This window comes from Populus euphratica, unplaced genomic scaffold, assembly GCF_000495115.2.
Source record: "Populus euphratica unplaced genomic scaffold, PopEup_1.0 scaffold392.1, whole genome shotgun sequence".
Taxonomy (NCBI): domain Eukaryota; kingdom Viridiplantae; phylum Streptophyta; class Magnoliopsida; order Malpighiales; family Salicaceae; genus Populus; species Populus euphratica.
Window position 1 is genome coordinate 161,062 of NW_011500279.1, and position 11,036 is coordinate 172,097.

At 35.8% G+C, this 11,036-nt stretch overlaps 2 protein-coding genes across 4 annotated transcripts; one reads left to right on the forward strand and one right to left on the reverse strand.

Annotated features, from left to right (window-relative positions):
* Positions 1–375: 375 nt before the first annotated feature.
* Positions 376–4,179, forward strand: LOC105113111 (DCD (Development and Cell Death) domain protein). Of its 3 annotated transcripts, none has more exons than XM_011009140.1 (6): positions 376–482; positions 2,007–2,572; positions 2,945–3,045; positions 3,302–3,385; positions 3,501–3,611; positions 3,733–4,179. In XM_011009140.1, exons 2-6 carry the CDS (start codon positions 2,017–2,019, stop codon positions 3,778–3,780), a joined length of 900 nt encoding a protein of 299 aa, XP_011007442.1. In that variant the 5' UTR covers positions 376–482; positions 2,007–2,016; the 3' UTR covers positions 3,781–4,179. The 3 variants fall into 3 exon arrangements, with proteins under 3 accessions (XP_011007442.1, XP_011007441.1, XP_011007443.1); XM_011009139.1 differs by lacking the exon at positions 376–482 and adding an exon at positions 528–551; XM_011009141.1 differs by lacking the exon at positions 376–482 and adding an exon at positions 558–644.
* A 320-nt stretch (positions 4,180–4,499) lies between these two features.
* LOC105113112 (transcription and mRNA export factor SUS1) lies at positions 4,500–7,034 on the reverse strand. The gene is made up of 5 exons (XM_011009142.1): positions 6,893–7,034; positions 6,696–6,786; positions 6,520–6,614; positions 5,261–5,337; positions 4,500–4,948 (listed from the first exon to the last, which is right to left on the reverse strand). Coding segments are annotated over exons 1-5 (339 nt in total). The 5' UTR covers positions 6,895–7,034; the 3' UTR covers positions 4,500–4,874.
* Between the last annotated feature and the right edge of the window lie 4,002 nt (positions 7,035–11,036).

Genomic DNA, 11,036 nt, shown 5'->3' on the forward strand with positions numbered 1-11,036 from the left:
ATAAAATATAGATATAACAATATAAACAAACACTCCTTTTATGCATAAAAGCATTAAGTATTTACAAAGTAAAATCACGATTACATGTTTATTTAAAAATGTGATAAAATGTGTATTTTAAAATAATTTTTATTTAAAATATATTAAAATAATATAATTTTTAAAATTTATTTTTAATTTTAATTTATTAAAAAATACAAAAAATACAAAAAAATAATTCAAATCTTATTCCTAATAATTTAATGTCCCTGGAAACACCGCTGGTAACAATTTTCAAACCCGTTCTCACTCTCACAAAAACATTCAAAATTCCACGGTGGCGCCACCGCAATTACACAAACATGAGAATGGCATTTTTGGAATACCAAGCTATAAATACAAAAATAAAAATCCACTCGACGTCTATCTCTCTCTCTCCAACACACATTCACTGTATCGTGTCTGGTGGGTTTCACAGTTAAAAGCAGACAAAAGAAAATAAGGTACTGTTTCCCTCTGTCTCTCTCTTTGGATCCTCAAATCTAGGGTTCCTTTTGATCTGCTAACATCATGTAACTATTTACTCTTTAATCAAGCTTCCACTCCTTCATTTCAGCTTCTAAACCAAGCTTGCTTCTCTGGTCTCTATTTTTTATTTTTCAAGGGTAAAAATTGAAGCTTTTGACTTAATCCGTGTTTTTAGTTTTTTCTTTGGGTTCCTTGGTTGGTTTTAAAAGTGGGTTTTAGTTTTGTTAAGTAAAGTTGTTTGCTTTTCGTGTTTTTTTGTTTGGTAATTTAATTGATAATGGTCTTGTTTTAGGTAAAAATTCAAGCTTTTAGTTAGCTTGTGTTTATATTTTTTTTTCACTTCTTTTGACTGGATTCTTGGATTGAATGTGGGTTTTGGGTTTTGATTTTGGTTGGATAAAGTTGTTTTATTTTTTATTTTTTAAAAGGTAATTTAGTTAATGTTATGGCTAGATTTGGGGCGTGGTTTTGGTTATTTATGAGCTAGTTACTGGTTTTAAAGACTTGAATTAAGGGTTTGGCCTGGACTTCTTGTTTTTATTTCCTTTTTTGTGCTCAAGTGCTGTTTGGTTTTGAGAAATGTTGCGGAAAAAGGAATCTGTGTTGTATTTTCTTGTTGGTTGTTATGACTTGATTTTTTGTTCTTTTTCTTGGTCAATGTGGTTTTGGTTTTTTGGATGTGCTGTGTTGTTAGAGTTTTTGCCTTGTGAGTTGTGCTGACAGTTGAAAATAATTCTTTGAGATTGTCTCAAAATCTAAGCGATTTTTAGTTTGTTCTGTTATAAATTTCGTCGTCTGCTTTTCCATAGCATAGAAGTGATGGGAATTAAATGATCGTGCTTGGTTCTGTTAACAGATACCAGGAATTGAATACCCAGTTGGAATTGTTTAGAATGTTTGTCTGGAATTGCTTTTCTAGAGAAGTGGTTTCTAATCATTTTTCTCAAAAATGAACATTTAACCGGGAATAAAGAAAAGAGGCATGTTCTTTTTAAAAAATTCGTTCACAAAACAATGATTGAAATGAGTTAATTGCAAGTTTTTCACTTAAGTACTGTGGGTTTTGCTTGATAAATACTGCTGGCAACCATTTTTCTTCATTGTTTTTTATTTTCGAGGGGTGGGGGTTTAAAAGATGTGCTTCGTTCTAAGTAATACTGGTGGCAGTTATTACTTCTTTCAATAAATGTTATACATGGTTACCTCACGGACTTCTCTTTAGTGTTGGAATTTATAGTAGTCAACTTTGAAAAAGAACATGTGTAGAATCAATGGGGTTGGTTTATCCTGTCACATTGGGCTTTGCAAGTTGATAGGATTGCTTGCTGATGCTCTTCACTTAAATTTAATACTGGTTTGTTTCGTGCAGCAATGGCTTTATTTTATACACTTGGACTGTGATCTAATTCTGTTGCCTTTTCCTCTGATCCAGTTTTCTCCTCCTTATATTTCAATATATATTTTCTAACAAGTATCTAGCTTGTGTGACATCTCATCAGGATTTGCAAGATGGAAAGCCTGCACAGCTTCTGGCAACTGGGTGATGAGCTTCGAGGACAATCAAAAGTCTCAGAGGATCATAAGTGGTTGGTGGCTGCGTCTAAATTGGCTGAGCAAACCCAGGCAAAGGGTGAGCGTATGAATAACCTGGACCTTTCAAAGGGCCTTCCAGAAATGCGGCCAAGGGATAAGCTTGGGTTCCAAGAAAATAAATTTGAAAGTTTCAATTTCAACATGATGAACTTGGACTCCAAGATGACAGAAAATGTGAACAAAAGTTCCCTAAGGAACAGTGCTTACAACATGAATGCAGTGTACCGGAAAAACAACATGAACAGCATTGGAGATCTGACTGGTAGCAAGTACAGTGGCAACAGCCTTATTAGCAAAGAGGCCAGTAACCACAGCAATATTAATATTAACAACGACAACAACAATGCAGTTGACAAAAGGTTTAAGACCTTGCCTGCCACAGAGATGCTTCCAAGGAATGAGGTGCTTGGAGGATACATCTTTGTCTGTAACAATGACACCATGCAGGAAGATTTGAAGCGACAGCTTTTTGGTAATTTCTTACCCCCCCTGGTTTTCTTGTTAGTTTTCCATTGATGCTTTAAGTAACTTAAAATTGTTTGATGGCCACAATTCATGCAATATCTTTTATAATATTGGGAAGTATGAATGCAAATTTTCCTCTAGGTCAAAACATTGAAATGGGAAACCATTATATGTCACAAGTCTTCAGTAGGAGAGATTTTTTTTTTTGTTGTTCGAGTTTGACAATGGGATTCCAATCGATGATCATTAAAAAAATGACTTTTCAAGCTCTAAAGTTTTCCATTGAACTCTGTAAATACTAGTGTTCATATCATCTTGAGGTATGCCATTTTTAACAATATTATCGAAGTCTTACCTAATGGTTGTTGCACATTGGTAGGTTTACCACCAAGATATAGGGATTCTGTCCGGGCAATAACACCTGGCTTACCTCTCTTCCTCTATAATTACACTACTCACCAGCTGCATGGCATTTTTGAGGTATGTTCTCATACTTTTATCCATTTAACTTGCTATGGTTTTCTCTATGATGCTTTACACTATCAAGAGTGTTCCAGGTCTGATCTGGGTGTTCCTTTTTGCCTTGCCTGTTTGTTTGATAGCCTCTTTGAATCCAGTATTAGTTATCTCTGCATTTACTGCGGTGAAATGGCCAAAGTGTGCTGTGCTGTGCTGTACTGTACTGATTATTTTACTAATACCGAGAACTTATCTTTCCCAAATTGGTCGTATACAGGCAGCAAGTTTTGGGGGATCCAACATTGACCCAACTGCGTGGGAAGACAAAAAGTGCAAAGGAGAGTCAAGGTTTCCTGCCCAGGTAAAAATTGGATTCCTAATATGGATTTTGAATAACTTAGTTGATTTATCTGGAATCCTATTTGTTTCATTTCCTTTTCTTTTATTTAATCTTCATTCGGGTGATTAATAAATAGGTGAGGACCCGAATTAGAAAACTCTACAAGGCACTGGATGAGGATGCTTTTAGGCCGGTTTTGCATCATTATGACGGTCCCAAATTTCGCCTTGAGCTCTCGGTTCCTGAGGTATGATCATCAGTTAAAACTTTGGTGTCTTTGTCCTCTAACCTCTGCTTGAATGTTTCGTTTGACACAAATTGATTTTCAGTTCTCCAATGCTCATGAATTCTATTATGATGTTTTGCAGACTCTGGATCTATTAGACCTTTGTGAGCAAGCAGGCTCTCTGGCTTAAGCAAACTTCCATAATATGGAAATGATGTTAGGCTTTGTGGTGAATGTCAGCTTCTGCTTTTCACAGATTTCCCATAGAGCGCAAGCTTGGGGGTTGAAGTCTGGTTGGGTGAAATCTTCTCGGGAAAGGCATGGATGACATGTGAACCTGCTGAATAAATACATTTGTCTTGTGAAGATGGTTGTTTAGCATGGGCGTTGTGTTTATTATGATACTATAACACTATAGACAGACTTGAAGTTGTAAAAGAGAACGATAGCTTTTATTGTAATGGCGAACAGGAGGAGACATCCCTGATGGGTCTTCATTTTCTGTATGCAAACCGAGTGTATGACAGTTGCCTTGTGTGTTGTCTAGCATCTATGCGGAGTTCTTAAAAACTTTTCAGATGTCGAATCCTCCACCTGGGTCTTTGTTGCTCCTTGGCAAATGCAGAATATAACTGAACCAACCTTACATATAAATTTTTCACGCCCTGCTATGTGGTGCTATGTTGATGGTGCGTGTCATGGTGCGAGATAGAAGTGTAGCCCTAGAGTGTTGAAAGTAAAAACGTAACTTGTCTGGCAATCGGCTCTCAGTTGCAGCATGAGCAGGGTGCATGCTGCAGCTGACCTTGGGAATTTTAAGCTTATGCGTACGAGTTCTCTCTCTCAGAGATACTGAATGGATCTGGGTTGGTGACATGATAGATAAACTCAAAACTGAATGAGGCACAAATCCATCTCAAGATATTGAATTCCAAATCTTCCTAGCCAAATAGTTTCGTTTTGAAAATGGCAGCACAGTATGGCACGCAAAAATAACAGAATAGTCTACACGTAAATATTTATATTGTCAAACATCACAAGTGCCAGAGTAATCTTCGGGTCCTATGGTTAAAGGCTATAAGATGATGAGCCTTCATTCAAGCCTGAAGCACAAAACTGATATCCCATTCCCTTCGTTTTGCAAAATGCATATGTTTAAAGTAAATCTTAGCTGCCTCCACTTTGCAAGAGACCTCGACAAAACAATGGTAAACAAAGCTTCCATCCCATTCATCAACATCAGCTTTCCTACTACTACATAATTTAGGAAATTGGACTGGCGTATCAAACAGCAGCTTGAACAAGAAAAGAACGGATTCTCTGCAACAGCTCGGCCTTTACAGAATCAGGAATCAAGACTGCAGGTATAAAGGTACAAAATTTTCAGACTTGATAAAGATGATATAAACCAAGAGGTAAAAAAGAAAAATGAACTAAAACTGCGAAATTCCTAACTGAACTGGGAAAAACAATTCATCAGCACAAAATGTAAGGTGCGTTGAACCATAATGAACATGTAGATATGAAAATCAAGTCAAGGCAATCGAATTCATTTTCAAATTTTAAGCAGTTGCCAAATTTTACATCTGAATTCCAGCAACTAGCAGATGAACTAATAAATTATCCAGAGCAGAAAACAGAAGATAAACTTCAGAAACAGAAGATCCCACCTCTGCCCTTGGGTGTAATTACATGTACAAGGTCATCCACGGTAACATTGTTCCTTCCTTTCTTCTTTATAAATGCCCTACAACACAATGACATCGACAGAGATTTAGAATGGAGAAAATGATGCCAAACAATATTGCAAGGAAAATAGGCCAAACTATCCATAAATAAGGCAAGAAAATGGGCCAGGAAAAAAATTTGCGGCTGCCAAAAAGTCTAAACAGGCCTAAAAAGTAAGGATTCTAATACAATGTCCTACAGCTAAAGAAAGCATATCTTTCATAATCTCTCCTCTTGTCATGCACTTCCAAAATTCATGGAGGGCACAGATTTCCTGACAGAGAGCTCCACCCATTCAACCAAAAACTAGCTGCATCACTATCCAAAGCATTTCCTTGAGGAAGTTTCCATTGATCAGGAACATAAATCCTAGCGCTCTAGAAACATCAGAAGTGGCTGGCTCAGCCTTTTACTCATCCAATTCCTACTTTCATATTAGCAAGCCTCAGACAATTACAAAAAACCATAGAACCTTAGAAGGAGATGGGAGAACCTCTAGTACACACTCTGCATCAGCTCCATCATAACTTGGTGAACAAGATCTTCCATTGCATCTTATGATTTTTCCATATAGAAGCCCTCATAAAACACCAGGACTTGGACCACATTATTCATAGAAATATCACTAACTGGATTGGATATCATGAATGCAGAATATTCATCTACCCAAGAACACCAGAGTCTGGAGAATAGGATCCTCCTCTACCAAACTGATGGGTAATGGTGATACCATCTCAGTTTATTCCATTAAAAAAAATAAAAGAAAAAAAAACTCCTGTTTCACCAAAAGTCACTCTTCAAAATTGCTATATTCTGTAGCTGGCAAGTGATTTGCCAAAATTCACTCCTCCCTCTACGTGGAATCGATCCCCGTGCTTGTCATGTCAAATATGAACACAATCGCAAGCTTTATTTACAAGTCCTAACAAGAAGGATTGAGTTCTAGATTTGGACACAAGAAGAAGAATAAACGGCTCATCTGTCCCTCAAAGGATTTATTAGAATGAAAAGTAGTGTCATTGCATTCATTTTCATTGTATTTCTCCTAGTTTTTCAAAAACTGATATTGCTGAAATCCCTACTACTGTTATTCACATGAAATACTATAAACCAACAAAAAGAAGAAGAGGAAGAAGACACAGATAATTAAAACACACAAAAAAAAAGCAATGAAATTAAAAGGAGAGAGAGCAGTGAAAACCTGCAAAGAGCTTTCATTTCATCTTTCCATCCACACTCAATAAGCCTCTCTCTTAAAAGCTCCGTTAATCTTTCCTTCTCTCCACTCTCAATTAACTAACACAACCAATCAAATTAAACCCAAGCCATCATCATAAGAAATAAATAAAAAACAAAACCCCATCAAGAAAAGAGAACCTTAATATTAATTGTTTCATGAAGGGTCGGTTGTTTCTCCTCCTCCTCCGCTGTATCATCTGGTGTTGGTGGCCGATTCACTGAATTCCTCCTTTAACAACAAAAACTAGAATATTTAGTGAAATTCTTTGATTTTGTCAAGCACTAACTTAGAGCAGTTTTAGCTTAGATTAAAGACTAAAAGGGAAATAACTAACATTGATTGAGAGCTGATGATAAAATCGAATAATCTTAAAGCAAACTGAGAAACAAGTGCGAGAGTTTTGTCTTGGAGATGAGGTAAGAAGAAAGGTTTTCAGGTTTATGTAGTCCTAACCGACGTCGTCCCTATATATCGTTCTTGCAGTTGTGTTTTTTTTTTGCCCTGATAATTACAAAAACACTCCTTGTCACTCTCTCTCTCTCTCTCTCTTCCTTCAAAGTATACATTTAAAAAAAAAAAAAACTATTTAGGCGGTGGTCAAATGATAAAAACTTGGGACTAAGGGGTTTGTTCTCTTTGTAATCTCAGATTCGAGTCCTTAGTTGCTCATATGATAGCCACGGGAGGTTTACATGGTCGTTAACTTCAGGGCCCGTGAGATTAGTCGTGGTACGCGCAAGCTGGCCGGGACACCCATGTTAATTTTAAAAAAATATATACATTAAAAAATTATTATATTAAATATTATAATTACAAAAACACTCCTTATCATTTTTTCACCCTCTTTTAAAAAAAAAACAATTATTGCTTAATATTTTATTATGTATAAATTATATATAAAATAGATTACAAAGGATTTAAATTGATTACAAAACTCTAATTATATTTCAATTAATAATTAAAAAAATATTATATTAAATATTATAATTTTATCATCAAAACAATAAAGACTAGCAATTTGCTGGAACTAAGATTCGGCACAAGGATAATGACTACTGTTATTTTTCATTTTCTTCGGGTTTGAGGATCTGCATCTTTTTTATTTTTTATTTTTATCAACCTTGAAGATTTGCTTGAACTACGTAATCGAAGGTCTTTTCTACACCACGCAACACGTTAGAGAATTTCTTCCGCCCACTTCAGGTCTATTGAAGAAATCGAAAAGACAATGGCTGCAAAAAGAATTGCAGAAGCTAGCATGGTTCCTTTTTCCTTGCTCCTCTTCTGCCAACATACCAAGAAATCGCCATAAAAGTGGCCACAGAAAGCAGACTGGTTTTGCTACCGTTCAAATTCAAATTTATATAACCAGCAGCAGGGCCAGCGAAGAATTCACTTCCTCCTTTGCTTTGTCAAATTTTGCCCATAAGACAACCAAGTCAATTGTTAGACAAAATACTCTAACATAGCAGCTTCATAGACTATCTTTATAGGCACTTTAACAGCTATCTATTGGAGTCATGTCTTATTGAATGATAACAAAAACTTTTAGATTTTAAGTGTAAAATTTTTTAAAAATAAAAATTTAGAAAAACAAAGTTTTTTATTAAAGATACTTCTCATTGAGCTTTACCCTTTCAAGGTTTTGTCTTATAAAATTACATCTAGCCTCTGTTTATACTAATTTTAAAGCTTTTGCTTTCATGACTCATGACATCAGAAAACACTAAAGCACACTTAATAATGCATAAATGACAAGATACAAGTGACGAGCTAATACTAATATCAACCGATAATAAGTTCATGATCTGAAGAGAGATTATGATATAATAGGTTATCTTGATTACAAATAGTTTGGACTTGTAGGACCAACACATAGTCATCATCTGCAAGCATTTCTAGCTCATGTGGTTCCAGGAGTTGTGGGATGCCCAAAATCATCTGCTTTAGTTTTTTGTTTTTGTACTACATCTATAAGTCATGGAGATGAGTAGAATATTGAGGGTCATACAAATCATAGTCCATTTTTTCATCAGGATATGTTCCTTTAGTCCCTAGTTCATCAAGAATAATGTTGTTCTTAAGGCATACTATTTTTTGTAAGGTCCTAATATTCGGGAGGTGATATAAGAGTTTTTTATATAGAGAGTATGAATGAGTTTTGTATACTGCTGCCTGTGAAAAAATCATAACCAAATTGTCTGTTGAAGCTTTGAAGGGGCAATGAAATATGAAAATAGAGAACAAATAGGTAAAAACTTGCTTAACAAATTTATTACGAAGGGGAATGTGATGTATTTCAATCCAGCAAGTTTTTGGATGGGGCTATTGGGATTTTTCTCGTTGAAGAAAAGAGATCTATTGTATAGGGTTGTGAAACCAAGTGAGGAATTTAAGAGTGTAGTACCAAGAATCTACCAGCCAAGAAGTCCGGATAAATCTAGAAAGAAAGAAATCAGTGGGAAACTCAAAAGCAATATGGTACAGATGATAAAAATACCATAAGAAAAAGTAGAGTTCTTTAAGGAACAATCTAGAAGGTTGGAAGGTAAAAAGGTGAATGAAAGGATATTTTGGATGGATGTCTAAGCTTTGGAATCAAATAGAAGACATATTAGAGTTAAGAAGAAGGTAGTCTTGGAGGCCAAACAATTTTTCTTTGCCCTGTAGGCCAAGAGTGTGGTTAATAATCATTTCTTGAACAAGAGGAGGCAAATCATTTACAGGGAAATCTTGTTAAGGTGGAGGTGGATTGGAAGAGGAGGGCATACGAATTGGGGGAAGAAGTAGTGTTTGTGATTTGGAAGGTCTGGTTCGCATGTCTGGGATCAAGTTCTTGGTTCCTTTTGTATGCTGAGTGGTGAAGTTATACTTGGAAAACCACTCTGCTAATCTCAGAATGAAGAAGTATCCTTCACTTGAACTGTAGCATTTTAGGAAATAAAGAACAATATATGACCACTGCAAAGTGATAAACTGCTAGATGAAACTCAAATTTTTGAATGCCATACTTTACAGCTAGGATTTCCTTGAAAGTGGAGTGATAGTGGGTTTCTGATTTCTTGAAGGACCTACTTTTATAGCCACAGATGTATCGGTGGCCATTTTTATCTTCGAGGAGTATAGCTTCTAATATATGTCACTGGCATTAGTTTGGAGTATGCGCTGCCTTGTTGATGGAATGACTAAAGCACATAAATTTTATGTGGCTGTCTTTAATTGTCTGACATATTGTATCTGATTTTCTATTCACGGGTTTGTATTTTTCTTGAGCATGAGTTGAAGGGGCCTTGTTATTTTTGCAACTCTAGGGATAAAATTTATGAGGTATTGGACAATACCTAAAAACTATTGAACATGCTTTCTCGTGAGGGGGCCATCTGAAAATTTTTAGAGTTCTTCAGCTATATGGGTGCCTGTGTATAAGCACCATCTACAAAGATTATGCCAAGAAATTCAATCTTCTTTTGATAGATGAGCATCTTGCTTTCAGAAAGCATGATGCCATAGTGGTAAACAATCCCTGCAAATTGCTTTAACAAAGTAACATGTGACTCCTCATCTTTGAAGAATGCAACATATCATCAATGTAGATTAAAGCTGATTGGAGCATGGGTTCAAATACTTTAATCATGGCCTTTTGAAATAATAAGGATGCCATTTTGAGACAAAAAGGCATGAGTCGCCATTGATAATGATGGTTAGGGATGCAAAAACTTGTTTTGTATCAGTCTTCAAGATGAATGCCAAGTTGCCAAAATCAAGCCTTGAGATCAAACTTCGAGAAAACTTTGGCACTGTGAAGGCATGAGAATAATGTCATTATATTTGGCAAGGAGAACTTATCATCTTAGAGAAAATGATTTAAGGGCTAATAATTAATGACTAGCCTGAGCTTGCCTCATTTTGTTCAGACCTTTTATTAATATAAAAGGCTCCACAAGACCATTGTGAGTCTATAGGTTCAATTAAACCTTAGGCCTGTAATTAGGCACATTCCTCTTGAGCTAGCTTATTGTGCTCAGGATTCATTCCTGAATGACTGGCTTTCATGGGATTGATATCTTCATTAAACTTAAAAAGAAGCTTAATAAAAAAACTGTGGATTTTATCATAATAGATATAAACATTTAGTAAGAAATTCTTGATGAGAGTTTAAACGTGAGTGTTGGATTGTTTGGGCTTTGATGAGGGCAATGTGTTCTGTGAGTGATGGTTGAATTCCATAGAGTGAAGGGGTAATTGTGTATGGAAGAAAATGAGCTTTATACTAAATATCACGAGAAAGGATTCTAAACTTGGATTTGAAGTAAACATCAAACCCAATAACCAAATCTTTTCTGGGTAAAGAAGAACCAAAGACATGGGTTTTGACTGAACATTGTTACACGACTAAAAGATTGATGTCTTCTCTCAAGTGCAGGAGTGTCGAAGTAATAAATAACCCGGCAAGACCGGGGTCGAACCATAGGGAGGTT